The sequence below is a fragment of the Heloderma suspectum genome, chromosome 2 (genome assembly GCF_057233095.1).
Source record: "Heloderma suspectum isolate Gila_16-S chromosome 2, 16-S_ref, whole genome shotgun sequence".
Lineage (NCBI taxonomy): Eukaryota > Metazoa > Chordata > Lepidosauria > Squamata > Helodermatidae > Heloderma > Heloderma suspectum.
The window spans coordinates 20,389,333-20,406,518 of NC_139459.1; the positions used below are offsets into that span (position 1 = coordinate 20,389,333).

The 17,186-nt window shown below is 48.0% G+C and overlaps 1 protein-coding gene across 1 annotated transcript in view; it reads right to left on the reverse strand.

Moving 5' to 3' along the window:
* Positions 1-14,533, reverse strand: part of MBD2 (methyl-CpG binding domain protein 2) — a 71,954-nt gene extending 57,421 nt beyond the window's left edge. The window contains exon 1 of the mRNA XM_084832922.1: positions 13,985-14,533. Within this exon, the coding sequence (XP_084689048.1) occupies positions 13,985-14,100 (116 nt within the window). The 5' untranslated portion in view covers positions 14,101-14,533. The remainder of the gene's footprint in view (positions 1-13,984) is intronic.
* Positions 14,534-17,186: the final 2,653 nt, after the last annotated feature.

Here is a 17,186-nt window from a genome sequence, read left to right on the forward strand (position 1 = left end):
GTCAACAGCGAGCTTTCGCAGTGGCTTCTCAAAGTATCTTGCCATGCAATCCTAAACATTCACTCAGAAGTAAGTCTCACCAAGTGCAACAGACCTTCCTCCCTAGTAACTGTTTCAGATTACAGCCTTGCAGTTCAATCTGACTGCAAGTGATCTTTATTATTATTTAGTTATTACATTTACACCCTGGCTTTTTTCCTTCTAAGGAACCCAAGGCAGCATACATAATCCTCCTCCTCTCCATTTTATCCTCACAACAACCTGCAAGGTAGGTTGGGCTGAGCGTCTGTGACTGGCCCAAAGTCACCCAGTGAGCTTCCATGGCCGAGTGGAGACTAGAACCCAGATCTCCCGGCTCCCAGTCCAACATTCTCACCACTACACCACACTGGCTCTCTTGGAAGTAAGATCCATCCAGTTTCATGGGGCTTACTCCCAACCAACTGTGTACAGGGTTGCAGCCTAACAATGCAATGCCTATTTAAGAGTAAGTCCCACTGAGTTCAATGAGACTTCCTCCCAGGTAAGAGTGTACGTATAAGATTGTAGCCTTAAAACACTTGGAAGAATATCCCTGCTGGATCAGACCAAGGAAACATCTAGTTCAACATCTGGTTTCCCACAGTGGTTGACCAGATGCATCTGACCATAGCATTCTCCCACTGTCATTCTCCAGCCACTGCTATTCAGAGGTACATTGCCTCTGAATCTGGATGTATCATTATGCCTTTGTCCTACAGTACTTTACACTGTTGCACTTTTAAGGTTATGAATGGCCCCATGTGTGCCTTCCACAATTCTGAGCAAGCACAGTATACGGTTTGGGGAGAAGGATTCAACTGAGAACTTATTCTTTCATTGTTAAAAGCCAAAGTGAAATGCTTTTTTAAAAATCTCCTGAAACCTCCTCTTCCACACAAAAGTGCAGGAGTCTTGTCTGCTTTTGCATCTGGCTACCCTGTCTCCAACTAATTTCCATGGGAGAGCTAAGCACATATATATTCCCTTCCAATGAAATCAATAAAGACTTAAAAAGTGCTTCACATTGGCTGAATGAGGTCACTAGTCCTCAAGGCTGCCAAGGCAGGACGGAAATGGGTGTGTCTGAATACAACAGCTTGCTCACCACAGATAAGGGAAGAAGCAGAATACACTATGCAATATATACTCAAAATATGCACATTTGCTTAACTTGCATAATTTATACAAGTCGCAGAATTCAGGTTCTGTTTTAGCAAAACTTTGATTGCTTTGGATTCAGGAGTTATTCAACAAAAACTATTAAATATCAAGTAAATCAATATTACTCAGTGGGTTGGTTTGGATGGAATGCAAAACCATAGTTTAACATTACGAGAACAAGCCTAGCCTCCTCCAGAGCTTGCATGTCTTCTCTTGTTGTCCCCCACTAGAGTAGTTGCAAGGCAGAGTTCTGGAAACTCTTGCTTCTATTTTAGATTAACCACATCTTGCCATGTCATCTGAACCCAGATAAACTGTGGTTAATCTTAACTATGGTTGGTGGAAACAAGCCAACTTCAAGCCATAGTTTATGAAGCTGGCTTGTTTTCACTAACCACAATTAAGATTAATCACAGTTTAGGGTTTGGATGACACATTAAACTGTAGTTAATCTAAAATGGAAGCAAAGCCTTCCAACCCCCTCACAGCTGCACCAGAGCGAAAACACACGGATGCAGGGGAAGGCTAGGCTTGTTCTTCTAATGCTGAACCAGGGGAGGGGGAACCTTGCATGCAGCAGCAGTTCATGGCCACATGCTAGAGATGAGTGTGGCGGAAACCAAAGGTGAGCATGGCTGGGGCTTCCCCAGCCCTTTCTATATGGATTAAAATTTGCTCCCAGCAATTAACCAGGTAGAGCTTTAGTTGATTAATCTACTAATGCTTTCAGCGCTATGAAAATCATGTATTTACAGTGCTGATGTCTACCCAGTTAGTTTTGCCTAGCAGAATTCCAAATCTACATTTTAATAACTGTCAGATCACTGCCTTTGATAAGCCAGCAATTTGGGTTTGTTACACTATTCAGTGTTTCACATCTGAAGGCTGGGAAAATTCTATTCATGTTGTGCTACACTGCCTTAGGGTTCCATCCCCAGCCAATTACACCTATCCATGTGATGAGATCATATACGATTTTAATGAGAAAAATCATGTCATGCAATCCTGAAAGAAAGGATTTCAAAATGTAGATGATACCAGATTGCAACACATTAACTTTGTGAAGTCTGCCTTCATTTACTGTACTTACATAAGATTTCCTTCATAACTAGACAGTTGTCAAAACTTCTTCCTCCGTTTCACCTGCCTTCGCCCATCTCCAAGGGTCCCAATTGTCTAAGCATGGTTAGGAGACTGGGACAGTGACATCTGGAACATGCTCAAACCTGTAGCACCTGCTTTTGAGCTTGTGTGACGCTGAAACCTGGAGACCCGCATCTGCTACAATTTTGGGTTTTTTAAAGACTTTTTGCAAGTCATCACATCTCACCCTCAGTTTCCTGTTTCTGAGAATAATAGTGAGATTGTTGTGAGAATAAATGTCATCAAGATAGCTAAATTAGAAGCAGTAAAAGTAGGAAGCCTCCAAATAGTTATCAGAGGAGTGTTGTCTCTGAATTATGTGGTTGAATCCGTGTGTGTATTTAGGGAGGGGCCATAGCTCAGCCGTAGAGCACCTGCTTTGCATGACGAAAGTTCCAGGTTCAATCCCCAGCACCTCCAGGTAGGGCTAGGACAAAATCTTGTCTGAAGCCCAGGAGTGCCCCGCTAGTCAGTGCCACCAGTACTGGGCTAGATGCACCAATGGTCCGATTCAAATAAGGCAGCTTCCTATGTTGCTACGAATGGATGGGTGTCTGTGTGTGTGCTTTGTATGGATGCGCACGAAAGGGTGAGTCCTTCCAGATGAGGCTTTTATTGGGCAATTGCATGGCCTCATTCCAGAATTTCACTGGGGGCGGGGGACAAGATGACACTGTCTTCAACTTGTAGACCTCATGCAAGGGGAGACATGGTAGAGGTCTACAAAATTATGCATGGTGCGGAGAACGGGGATAGGGAGACATTTTTCTCCCTATTTCATAATACTAGACCCCAATGGGGTCATCCTATGAAGCTGATTGGTGGGAGATTCGGGACAGATAAAAGGAAGGACTTCTTCACACAGCTATGGAGCTGTGGAACTATGGAACTATGGAATTCACTCCCACAAGATGTAGTGATGGCCACCAACTTGGATGGCTTTAAAAGGGGGTTGGGCAAATTCCTGGAGGAGAAGGCTATGAATGGCTACTAGTCCTCATGGCTATGTGCTACCTCCAGTACCAGAGGCAGTGAGCCTATGTACCCCAGTTGCTGGGGAACATGGATGGGAGGGTCCTGGTGCGCTCATGCCCTGCTTGTGGATTCCTGATCAACAGCTGGTTGACCACCATGTGAACAGAATGCTGGACTAGATGGACTCTTGGTCTGATCCAGCATGGCTCTTCTTATGTTCTTATGTATTTTCCCAAGACTTCTTCCATCTTTTTTCTTAATGGGGAAATGAAAAGACAGAATAGCTGCACAATGCCTTTTGATTGGTAGCAGTAGGACCTGTTGGTCTGGAAGCACCCGGTGTGTATGACAGAGAGTGGGTGACACTGCCCATTTTTCCTGTTGGCCCCCAGAATGTTAGCCCCAAGGAAATGTGGCCTTTGGGCTGAAAAGGATTCCCTACCCATGATCAAAGTGGAGGGGGGCACTTTCTATTCAAATGCAGTCACAAGTGTAGGGAGAAGAATAGCCAGATAAATATTTGTTCATTTCTATCTTCCCCCCTTTTCCCCAAGCTCACACCAGCATTTCCCCCTAACACTCCTGTGAATTAGGCCAGGCTGATAAGACTGTGGCTTGGCCAAAGCAAATAGGTGACAAGCCAACAACAACATCTCCCCTCCCCAGTCATATGGCATGAGCTTCTCAAACCAGCCTTAAGGGGGCGGGGAGCATTACCCCTGCTCTACATCATGATCTGCTACTGGAGGGAGATGCACAAGAGGTCTGCTCATACACCCCATCCCCCAAGCATTCAATGAACAATCATGGTTTCTGCTGACATGGAGGAGTGCTACACGTGTACAGATGTACGTACATACGTCCCCTTTCACACCAATGCCAAACATGCAGATATGGGGAGGGGTGCATCACGAGGGGGCACTTTGGCTTCAGGGAGTGTGGTTCGCAAGCACTATCTCGCTCCTGCTTTATGTGATTGCTGAAAATGTGTTGGGTGCGGGGTGCGGCTTAAGAATATAAAAAGAGCCATGCTGGATCAGACCAAAGGTCCATCTAGTCCAGCATTGTGTTCACACCGTGGCCAACTTGCAGCTTGTGGAAAACCCACAAGTAGGACATGAGTCCAACAGCATCCTGCTGCTTGTATTCCCCGGCAACAGGTATACAGAGGCCTACAGGTTGTCTGAAGAGCCCCAGTGATGTCAGGAGACAGGGTAAAGTTGAACTGGACTGTATGGAGAAGAGGAAAGTCAACATGGAACTGTCAGTTTTGGCAACAGCCCAGCGCTTTTTGCAACACCCAGTTCCACATTTGTCGAGAATCAAAAAGAACTCCCCAGAACTCAGAAAACTCTCCCCTGGGTCAAGGTTTTCAGAGCACAAATGAGAAAATAAATCAAGGGGTGGAAAATACAGTCAGTCCTAAGAGAGCAATCGCCCGTGCGCTTATTTTGGAATGAGACCCACTGAACTCACGAAGACTCTCTCTCCCTTCAGAGCGCACGTCAGGATGCTACAAAAAAAAGAGACGACCCCCCCACACCACCACCCCGTTATCATCACTCCAGGCTTATGACAAGGCTGTGCTACCCCACCCCCACCCCTGGGCGGGCTTCCTAACCGGCCTGCGTCACAACAAGAACGCTGTTGAGAATTGGTGCCCGGCACTGGCCAATTGTGGGCCAGCACATTTGCATAGGGCTGGTGGCACACGGGGTCAAACAAAGGCAGTAATGCAGAAACAATGAGATCTGAGATGGAACCCTCATTGGAAAGGCGGGTGGGGGGCGGGCGGGGGGAGAAGAGGGCTTGGACGGCAAAACATATTTTGGAGACGAAAGACCTACTCTTCCCCGCACATGGACAGACATTTCTGCCAGCCCTCTCTCGTTCGGTGGCCGCAGCACAGGCACCTTTTTAGACAACTTGACAGTTTTGCAGATCACATAGGACTAAACATTTCTTGTCCCAAGAGAGCACAGAAGCGGGGGGGGGGGAGGCAGAGGGGCAGCTGGTCAGGGGGAGGCTAAATGCCTGTTAAATACAGCCAACAGTACGCAGTAAACAAAAGCAAAGTGAGGGGTCTTTTGGCTCACAGCAAGCCAGAGCAAGGGAATTTGGGCAATAAAAAGGGGAAACATGAAATGAGACAGTACTTTAAAATCACCAAGTAGTTTCTATGTTTACTTACACACACACACACACACACACACACACAGAGTTTACAGGAGAATAAGGCAGGGTCGGCAGGGGGAATGAGCTACAATCATGAAACTGTCACGTCACTGACATCAAGACAATCTGAACAGCACCATAAAGCATGTTTTCTGCACTGCTGGGGACAGGGAGGGGTGAAACATTATAAATACAGTATTTAATGTTGACTGTCTGTTAAGATCGTAAAACTGCTTCCATTCTACTCTGTTCCCAACAGGGAGCTTGGAAGCGCAACTCTGGTCACAACCCAATTCTTGCCACGCAAACATCTCCCCCTCCCCGCCACCCTCGCCCCAGCACAGCCCCACCCAAGTTTGACTTCTCTGGGGTAAAGGGTAGATGTCTGACTGAGCCGCCTGCTTACATTATTTTGATTTGACAGGACCTAAAGCAGTGTTCCCCAACCTGGTTCTCTCCAGACGTGTTGGACTACAACTCTCATAAGTTAGGGGAGTTGTAGTCCAACACATCTAGAGGGAACCAGGTTGGGAAAGGCTTTTTCACATGCTACACAGAACCAAACTTTAGTCACTCAACAGGCTGCCGATCCCAGCTTCCTGATGTGGTATACATATTTTATGCATTCACTCACTTTTTAAAGAAAGCATCCACTTATCCGAAGTGTACATCTAAAACAAAAGGTGGAGTTCAAAATAGTCCCATGAGGTCCACATCAAACAAGGCAAACAATGGCCACACGGAGGGGTTGGGGTTCACTCTACAGGTGCCCAGCCCCCACGGGGTTCTCCCAAGCCTGTTCCCCACATTTTTCAGCTTTTGTTTTTACAAAAAGCAGGGCTGAAATCTACACATAGCAATTATACCATTATCATACCATTATCATAACTATTGGTACACATGACACCAGTGGGCACCAATAGTTATGATAATGGTATAATAATGGTATAATAATGGTATAACTGCTATGTGTAGATTCACTCCAGTTCTCTCACTATTTTCTTCTTCAGGAGATTTGCATGTAGCGTCCTTCACAACTGGTCAGTTGTTCACAAAGGGCTTCCTAGTAAGAGGACATCCCTGCACTAAACTAACCTTACTAAGTGAATCATAGAGTTGGAGGAGGACGTCTAGGCCTTGTTGGGACCTTAGAGCTGGAGGGAAGCACACTGTGGCCTCTGCCACTGGCAGGGAGATTGCTCCCACCCCCAACACCCAAGAACAACAACATGGCAAGTGAAAGACCAGCCTGGCTCCCTCCATCAGCTAGCTGCCCATCTGTCAATATCGTACGGCCCTCATACAAATCTATGGTGCGACCACACTTGGAATACTGTGTACAGTTCTGGTCACCACACCTAAAAAAAGGTATTGTAGACCTGGAAGAAGGACAACTACAATGATCAAGGAGCTGGAGCATCTCCCCTATGAGGGAAGGTTACAATACCTGGGTCTGTTTAGCTTAGAGAAAAGGTGAGTGAGGGGAGACATGATAGAGGTGAACAAAATTATACATGGTGTGGAGAATGCGGGTAGGGAGACATTTTTCTCCCTCTCTCAAAATACTAGAACCCAATGGGTCATCCCGTGAAGCTGATTGGTGGGAGATTCAAGACAGATAAGAGGGGGAGGGGGGAATGGGACGGCGGAAAGAGAGAGAAAAGGGGTGGCAGAAAGAGAAAAGGGGCAACCCACACAGTTTCAGCTCTCTCGCCCGGCCCACTGCTAACTTTGGCTCTGCACACTGTCAATGTGCAACCCCCGACAAGGTTCCCCGTGATGGAAGCTCTCGACAGAAAAAAAAAGTCGCCAACCCCTTGTCTACATCCTTCTTAAAGTGCGGTACCCAGAAATAATTATTCAGTAGGTGCTCTCCATTTCTCTTCTCCCAACCTGTTCATTCGAACTACACTGCTCTCCACTTTTCCTCCCTCTGAACCCAGTTGCTGCCTGATCACACTGCCGCCTCTTTAAACCAGGGGAGTTGAACCTCTTTCACCCCAAGGACTGAACTTGGTTTCAGAGAAGCTCTTGGTTCCGACATTCCAGTGGTGGGCAGAGCCAAAGACAAAAGGGGCAGGGCCAAAGGGAAATAGGTGGGGGGCAACATGCCAAAAAATACCAGCATATTTTAGCTTAAAGGTCTTACTGCCGGTAACTAAGCCTTAGGAGGGGAAATTCAACCCTTTACAAGGGGGAGGGGAAGTGAAAAGCCAGGAAACCACCCAATAATAAGTGGTCAAGAAAAAGAGAGGTGGGCCACAGGAAGGGTGTGTGACCCCAGGTAGACAAATTTGCCCCCCAGGTCTGAGATTCAACAGCCCTGCTTTAAATAATAATCTTCGCATTTACATAGCTCCTTTTAGCTATATAATCCCAGAGCAACCCTATAGGGTAGCTCAGTATTATTATGCCATATTGTAGATGTGGAGGAGGGGGCTCTGGAAAGTTCCTGGCAGAGGCAAGATTCAAACGTGAAACTTACCAATTCATACCTAGCAACAAGTTTGATTGATTGAGTAATTGACTGGTTATATTTCTGTGACGCCCAATACCCAAAACTCTCTGGGCTCTTCACAACAATTAAAACCATGAAATACAACATGATAAAACATAACTTAAAACGTTTAAAAGTTGAAAACTACAGTATAAAACCAAAGCAAAAACTAGCAGCAGTCCTGTTCATGTCTACTCAGAAGTCAGCCCAACTGAGTTCAGTGGGGCTTCATCCTGGGTAAGTGCATATAGAACTGCGGCCTAAGTTTCACCAGACTCGGTGGGACTTATGTCTGTGGAAAGATGCTTAGGGGTTCACTGCAAAAATTCAAAGGATACACGCCACACACCCCGCCCTGGACAGAATGTTCCAGAATGGGGGTGTCAGTATAAAGAAGGCCTGAGTCTCAGTCAACACATGCCTAACCTTAGTCGTCAGGGTATCTGAAAAAAGAATCTCCATGGATGACCTCACAGAACAGGCAGAATCATATGTGAGCTGCCTTGAGAAGTAGCAGGAGTGGGGGGGGGGGGAGCCACCTGTTTTGAGACTGTTTCCAGTAGGAGATGTTCCTAGCTTAAGACCATAAGAAGAGCCCTGCTGGATCAGACCAAGGATTCATCTAGTCCAGTATTCTGTTCACACAGTAGCCAACCAGTGGTCGACCATGAGCACAATAGCACCCGCCCCCACCCATGTTCCCAAGCAACTGGTGTACATAGGCTCACTGCCTCTAGTACTGGAGGGAGCACATAGCAATCAAGACTAGTAGCCACTGATAGCCTTTTACTCCAGGAATTTGTCCAATCCCCTTTTAAAGCCATCCAAATTGGTGGCCATCACTACATCCTGTGGTAGAGAGTTCCATAGTTTAACTATGTGCTGTGTGAAGAAGTCCTTCCAGTTATCTGTCTTGAATCTCCCACCAACCAGCTTCATGGGATGACCCATTGGGTTCTAGTATTCTGAGAGAGGGAGAAAAATGTCACCCTATCCACATTCTCCACACCATGCATAATTTTGTTCACCTCTATCATGTCTCCCTTTACTTAATTTGTTCTGTGCTGACTTTTAATGTATTTTTCTTCAGATCGGATGTAAGTCTCCTTGTAGACCAGAGGTGTAGCACCCAAGGCCTGGGGGTCAAATCCAGCCATCCAGGGGTCCCTAGGAGGCCACATCCACTTCCCCTGACCCCATCCTCTGTCTCACAACCATTGACCATTTGGTGGTTTCCCAGATTTTGTGCCGTTTTCCTCCATTCTAACAGGTTGGACGGCCTCTCCTAAGGCTTAGTTACTGACAATAAGAGCTTTAAGCAAAACTATGCTTGTATTCGGGGAGCTTGATTTTCACCCCTTTTGCCTTTGCCCACGCCCACCCCTGGAATACAGCTTTCAAGAGCTTCCAAAATCGGATTCGGCCCTCAGACTGAAAGACGTTCTGCACCCCTGTTCCGGATCTTTTGATAGAAAGGCAGAATATAAATATTTTAAAAGAAATGTTGAAAACAATCCCAGAAACAGGGGCATGCGGGCGGAGTGGAATCAAGCAACAACTGCAGCCAAGTATGCTATCACCCCACCTCCCTTCTGGCATCAAACTCCAGCCACGGTGCTCAGTGGATGCAATACTGCTGAGGCTTCTGCCAAATTTGGGCAGGACTACATCAGCAGGCTTAGCCCTTCTCCCTTTGGGTGGGAACCACACCTGCATCTGCATGCATCACACAGCAAGATAGAAGGCAGCTTGTTTGAGACACGTCCTTCCTACAAGTACCATTTTGTCACTATGAGTCATAAAAGGGCAAAGGAATCTACAAAATGAACTTGGCTCTCAGGCAGCGCATGACGTTAACCCAGGGGTGTTGAACCTCAGACCCAGACACCAAATCCAGCTCCCCTGGTGAACAAACCCGCCCTCTGGGGTTCCCCATAGGGCCATACCCCCTTCCCCATTTCACCAGGTTCCCCCGACCCTTCCAGTAGCTCAGTTGTTTCCCAGCTTTTGCATGTTTTTTCCCCATTCTAAAAGGCTGAAATGCATTTTCTGAGGCTTAGCCACTGGAAGTAAAAGCTTTAAGCAAAAATATGCTGTTATTTATTGTATTTTTGGCCCCTTTGCCTTTGGCCTCACCCCCCACATTGGAATGTGCCCCCCCCCCAGCTTCTCTGAAATTGCATCTGGCCCTTTAACCCCTAACTGCCCTCTTCTCAAAATGGCATGAAATATACTACCATCAAAGAAATACAGCCTGAACCTCAAATACCAACAATATGAGTTCTGAATGAGTAAAGACTATTCATTAATAGGAATGAAGTGTGGTTTACTCATAAAAGCAGTAAACAATATATTTTTTTTTCTTAACTTCTTAATGTTCCTAAAGTTAGGCTGAAGCTCTAGCTGATCAAGTAGTGAGCTGGGAGTGGGCATATCCTGCCATGCACAGGAAAGAGAGCTGCTGTTATTACATCAGCAGTATGTATGCCTTCTTTAGCATGAGAAAGGTGTGGACCTGTGGCTATGCCTGTCTCCATTACTTCCTCCAAATATCTAGCTACTGATCTGAAAAGGTCTTCTTATTAAAGGTGGCCTGATGTTTCTCGTTTTCCTGTGTATGCAGAAAAAAGGTCTCATACGTATAAAATCTACGGGGGAAATGCATCATAAAGCAATGTAACACAAGTCTTATCCACCATCAGTTTGGTATGCTAAGATTAATTCTAGGATACAATACATCAGACTGATTCACACATGATACAAACTCCCAAATCTGTAAAAGCCAAGGAAAGCATAATGTACAAAACAAGAGAAACAAAAATCCAGTGCAACATCAGAAACAAATACATTTTAAAAAGTATCTTCCTTTTCCTGACTTTAGGGAGCAGGACAAGAAAGAAAGCAAAAAGTTGGATCCAAAGAGTCTCACCTCTGCTACAGACTTCCTGTGTGACTTCAGGGAAGTCACTCTCTTGCTGTCTCATTATATATATTTCTGGGTCAGCTTTCAGCCCAGAACCGGCCCTCAGGGTGATTTATAATTTAATTTCCCACCTCTAAAATGGGAATATAATTTATATCAGTTTAGACCCTTTTAATCATCTGCTTACCATTTTTAAAAGCATTTAGGCCAAACTACATGTTACATGGAGTACGAAGTAACTTTCTCCCAAAGTTTTGCCTTTTAAAAAAGTTTTAATGAAAACAAGCTGCTGAAGGCTGTAATTAGGAAGAGAGACAGGAATGTTGGTGAGGGGTGTTTAACCCTATCACTGCCGGCCATTCTTCCTTTAAACCAGCCTTCTCCAACCTGGTGCCCTCCAGATGTTTTGTCCTTAAGCTCCCATCAGCCCCAGCCAGCATGGACGATGGCCAGGAATGCTGGGAGTTGTGGTCCAAACCATCTAGACAGGGCCAGGTTGGGGAAGGTCATTTTTAACATTATGCTCCTAGCAGCTACCCCCAACCAACACCCCCCCCCGACACACACACACACACACACACACACTGGGGGTGCAAGGGAGAAACTGGCCCATTGTGTATTTTCCCCAGTGGAGGCAAAAAGCAGGGTTTGGGGCGGGGGCAGGAGCAGTGAGAGCAACCATGGCTGGTAAGGTTTAAGTATCCAGTATCCAGTACCTGAAGTCAGGAAAAAGTTACATGAAACTTCGTGCAACTTGTAGCTTGGCCTTTACACTCACAAGGATTTTGCAACAACATCAATTAAAAAAAACAAATATGTCCACACACAGCTTGCAAGCTGAAAGTGCTATACAGTAGTGATAGAAACAATAGTATTGCCAGTAATTGGGAAATGTGCTGCATCGGCAGAAATAAGAAGGGGCGTGTAGAGTGGTTACTCTGTCACCTGGGAAAAAATGAGCAGGGGAGGGAGATGGGGAAAATGCTGAAAGCATATGGGGATCAAATCCATGGGAGGGAGCTGCTCCAGTCTGGGGCATTTTCCCTGCAGGTGATAAACATGGAGAAACAGTCTGTCTTGGGCTCTGACCCTCAGGAACAAACAGGGGAATCATCGTATGAGCAGACATGACTCCCTTCAAGCAGAAACTGTGCATGCCAGGCTGTCTGGCTCGTGAGATCAGTGGAGGACAGTTTCAAGTGCAACTTGCCACCCAAAAGCGGGGAGCAGAACCTGGAAGATTAGTGATGGTATATTGGGATTGGTGGAGGAGGGGAGCAGGGTGTATACTGGCTTGGGAAGTGGGATGCCCACAGTTTTGAGGATCAGTAGTAATTATGGTGTTTGGGACAGGACATCAGCAAGACATCCTTCGTCGTCATCCCCCATCGAAAGGGACTAAGTGAGAATACTAGCCCTTCTCTCAACCTGCTGCCCTCCAGATGTTTTGGACTTCAACTCCCATCAGCCTCAGCCAGCATGGGCAATGGTCAAGAATCCTGGGAGTCTTCATGCAAAACAGCTGGAAGGCACCAGGTTGGGGAAGGATGGATTATACCTTCCAGTATACGAGGGCAGCATCGGGGATCAGCAGTGCAGACATCTGCCAAGGCTCACATTCCAGCAGGGTCCCCCAAATGACCCCCAGAGCCTCCTGCTTGCTGCTAGTGTCTGTTCACCAGTCCCATCCAAGCAGTGCCAGGAGCAAAGAGAAACGGCAGCAGCACCCTCCAGTTCCTTCACCCTCACCTTCTAGAGCATATCAAGCCCAGAGGGAGGGGCGAAGCAAACAGGTGGTACCACAGCAGCAAGGAGCAGGGCCTACTGAGGGCCTCTTTCCCCACAAAAATCTGGAGAAGACACTGTATGAGAGGAAAGTTTGAAGGAGGAGGGCAATGGAGTGATGCCTGTGTGTCACAGAGGTACACATGGCAGAAGCGAAAGCGTAGTAGGCCTCACTCCGTGTCCCTCCATAGACACACCCAAGTTCACTCTGTAGGGCAGGAACAGCCAACTTTTTCATTTTCAGGGGTCACTGTTTGCCAGACAGTTGTAAACAGAGGCCAGCAAACAAGCTAAGCCCTCTCTGAGGGACCAGCTGCAGTTATGGAACACCTGTACTCAGAGTACGATGTACAAAACCCAGAGAGAGCGAGAGCCGTTCAACACCTTCAGGCGAGGCGTGTTTCTCCTGGGAAGAATTTAGAAAACACTCATTTTCTCCACCTTGCAAACAAAACTGTGGGCAGAAGTTTTATCACACCTCCACAGAGTTGTTGGGAGGGTTCAACTGCTGCTCCAAGCTCCACGTAGGGAAGCTGAGATACCAGCATAATAAATATAAAACGTGGTAGGGCCACCACCAGAGGTCAGGTAAAATGGATTCAGGGCCTGGACTGGATCTGCCACCCGGCCACTCCTGCCATGGGCGTGGAAGGAGGAAGAAGTGGCTCTTTCCATGTGAAAGAGCTCAATGAAACTGCTGGGAAAGAAGAGGGGGATAAAAGGTACCCAAGTCAGATGCTACTGGGAGAGGCACTGGGAAGCAAAGAGGAGAACAGACTGCTATCCTACACTAGTTTAGGCCAAACCATGGGATTAGCCCCATCCCTTGAACCTCTGCCACTACAAATTAAAGAACAAGCCCTTCTTTACTTCTAGAATCAGATGAGAAGTTGCTAGTTTTCCTGAAAGTTACAACTGTCCACCCTGCACAAATCTTCACTCCTAAAACCCTGACACCTGAAATCCGGAGCTGTGGAAACTAGGGGGCTAAAGCCTTCAGAGGCAGCCTGAACTTTTTGCCCAGATGGTGTGTGGGGGGGGAATCTAGGACTCCCCGGCAGCCAAGAGCGGGAGCCACTCTACACATGCTCAGAGGCACAGCTGCTTCTCCCCTTGAAAGTTTGATCCCCAGGCGTGACGAAAGAGCCTCCGGGGTTCCGCCTTCCTTCAAAGCCTCGTAGCTCGGGCTTCTCCTATGGAGAGAGAAGGAGCGCGGGGAGGGGGGATTCCCCTTATCTCCCACCCCTCCGCGCCTCTTCCTCATCGGAGACCCCAGTGCTCGGTTTCCCCGTCGCCGGGCTCACCTGAAATAGTAGACATCGCTCTTGCCCGCGCTGAGCCCCGATTTGCGGATGACCTCCTCCTTCTTCCAACCGGGAGGCAACGCCGGGCAATCCATCCTCTTCCCTCGCTTCTCCATGCGCGGGGCTCGGCGGCGCCCCGCGGACGGAGCCGGAGCCGGGGGTCGCGGGGAGCTGGGGACTTCCCGAGCCGAGGCCTGCTGGCCGGTTCCCCGGCACCTTCGCCGGGGGCGGCGAGGGGAGAGGGTGCGAGCGCGCAGCTCGGCTGGCGAGCGAAGGCGCGGCAGCGAGACCCGCTAGCAGGGGCACGTCGGGGCGGCTGTCCAGCAGCAGTCAGCAGCGGCAGCCGCCGCCGCTCCGTCCTCTTCTCCGCCGCTGTCGCCGCCGTCGAACACTCTCGCCCGGCGCGGGGAGGAAGAGTTGGCTCTGCGCGCGCAGCGCTTCCCTTTTGCCCGGTGGCGACGGCGGCAGCGCCGGAGGAGGCGGCGGCGGCGGCGGCCGGAGCAGCTTCTCCTGCTGCGGCTGCTTCCGTAACTGAGCCTCGGAATCCGTGTCATCGGCGCTCGGAACCTCGGGGTCATAGAGCCCGCGCGGCGCAGCCCAGGGAGGAGGGGTGGGAGGATGACGGCGAGCGAGCGAGCGAGCGAAGCGCCGAGCGCCCGCCCCAGCCAGCCAGCCAGCCAGCCGTCCCCGGCTTCGCCCGTAGGACCGCCTCCTCCAGTCCCTCCCCGCTTCAGGCTGGAGCGGCGACGTGCGGGGCGGGCGCTGCCCGGGCCGTGGCCGCTTCAAACATTACGTGGCTTCCTACGTCGGGGGCGGGGGGGAGGCGAAACCCCAAGCGGGAAAGTGCGGGGCGGACTGCCAGGCTCGGCGGCGCCGCCGCTCTCCGACGCGCCTTTACGCAGAACCCGGTCTCTCGGTGTGTTCAGCGGAAGGCGCCTACGGTGGTCGCCCGGGAATAACACCGCCCCCCGCACGCCCCGAGGCTTTTTCGCGCGATGCTGAGGCTCCAGGCTTGCAAGATGAGAAGCGGCGGTGTCTCTGAGCGTGTACAAAGTGGCTTTCTCCTTGGCCACTGGGGAACTCCAGATCCCACAGTTTGGGATTTAGGAGTGAGGGCTTACAAGGGTAGAGAGAGGTGAAACTTTCCGGCAGTGCCTTCTGAACATGTGCAGAGTGGTTTCCCACCCCCACTGCTGAGGAGCGAGCTACGGATCCCACAGAACTGGACAAGGGCTTGCTCGGTACAGAGGGTTTCAACTTTTCAGCAGCATATCTGAGCATGTGCAGAGCAGATTGTTCCCCTGGCTACTGAGGAACTCCAGATTCCAGTTCCACACATTTGGGTTTATTAGTGAGGTCTTACAAGGGTAGAGGAAGTTGTAACTTTCAGGTGGTGCCTCTGAACATGTGCAGAGTGGTCTCCCAACCCTACTGCTAAGGAGCTACAGATCCCGCACCAGTGGACAAGGGCTTGCTCGGTACAGAGGGTTTTAGCTTTTCAGCAGTGCCTCCGCACATGTGCAAAGCAGATCATCCCCCTGGCTACTGAGGAACTCCAGATTCCACACATTTGGGTTTATTAGTGAGGTCTTACAAGGGTAGAGGAAGTTGTAACTTTCAGGTGGTGCCTCTGAACATGTGCAGAGTCGCTTCCTCCCCCTGGCTATTGAGGAGATCCAGAACACAGCGGATATTATGGGTGTGGTCATGCATCTCGGAGAGCTGTAACTTTCAGGAAAATGAAAAGCCCGCCCCGAACACCTAATTTTAGAAATGAAGAATTGTCTGTCTGGGTGGAGCATGCCCGGCTTCAGGCGGGATGCACAACCAATCAGGGATGAGAACTTGTCAGAGAGATTTGTAATGTTATGCATTTCCTAGGCGGAGCGGAAGAGCCAGCAGGGGGGGCTCCATTCTGTGCCAACCAGGCGTAGATCCATACAAAGGAGTCCTGGGCATTAAAACAGATCTTAACTTTAGTTGGGTGTGTCATAAATGAAAAAACAGAAACAAAAAGAAGCCCCTTCATGCGCTAGAAGGCTCAAGTGTGTTACAAATACCTCTAATAGTTTTTTTGACCCCATGGGCCAACAATTAGACCTTAACATCAGCAGAGGGAGAAGGGCTCGAAAGTCCTAGTGTGTCAAAGAAGGGACTGGATATAGTGAACATGGGGCAAAAATGGAATTCCCTAGATCGTCTTCTAAGATCTTGTGTTGTCATTTCCTAATTAAAAAGGTTTCGTTTTGAATCTATCTTGTTGCTGTTTTCTAGAATGAACTTAGGGGAAAAAGAGAATTCCAAAATCCCTATTAGTGTAATATATTTATGTGAACCAAAAGATCACCGAAATGTACAACTTTTCAAGACCTTCAGATCTCTTCATCGGCCAAGATAATTCCAAAAGTAGGTTTGGGGGTGGAGGGTAGGTGCACTGGGAACAGGGAGGAAAAAAGCTGACTTGGTGGTGAAATCATAGTGTCTGCTTGCTTTTTTGTAATATCTTGCTTGATGAAATTATCTAGAGATTGCAAAAGCCTGCACATTTTTGGTGGTCTTTTGGCTGACCTAATAAAAGGTATTACACTAAAATTGGATTTCTCTTATGGCAGAGTGGCTACTTTGTTTGTAGAGTAGTTAGTAAAGAGTGGCTGGATGACCAGCCAGATGGGCGATTAAGAAATGTAATAAATAAATAAATAAAAAACCTGTACAACTACAGTGTACAGTTGTACATCCATGGGGTGGTATGTAGAGTAGACTCATTGAAATAAAAATCACAACTACCTTAAGTCCCATTCATCTCAATGGGTCTATTCTACATAGGACTGACATTGGATCATACCCCATGCTCTTTTTCATCCCTGAATAGAATTTTCCAAATGTTCCAAAAGAAGTTACATTCTGTTTGTCCATCTGAATGAACTGGTCATTTGAAGTACCAAAACTATTGGACTCACAAGAAGCAACTGGAAATGAACCCATTCAAGAAGTTCAGTAGCAAGAGTTGTGCAAAATTACAACAGGGAAAACAAAAAGTAGTACTAGTAGTAGTATTTATTACAGTTCTATACCGCCCAATAGCCAAAGCTGTCTGGGTGGTTTACAAAGATTAAAAACATTAAAAATACAGTATACCGAGATTAAATGCTATTTACATTAAAATCACATGACCAGACAATATATACAAGAGAACATATAT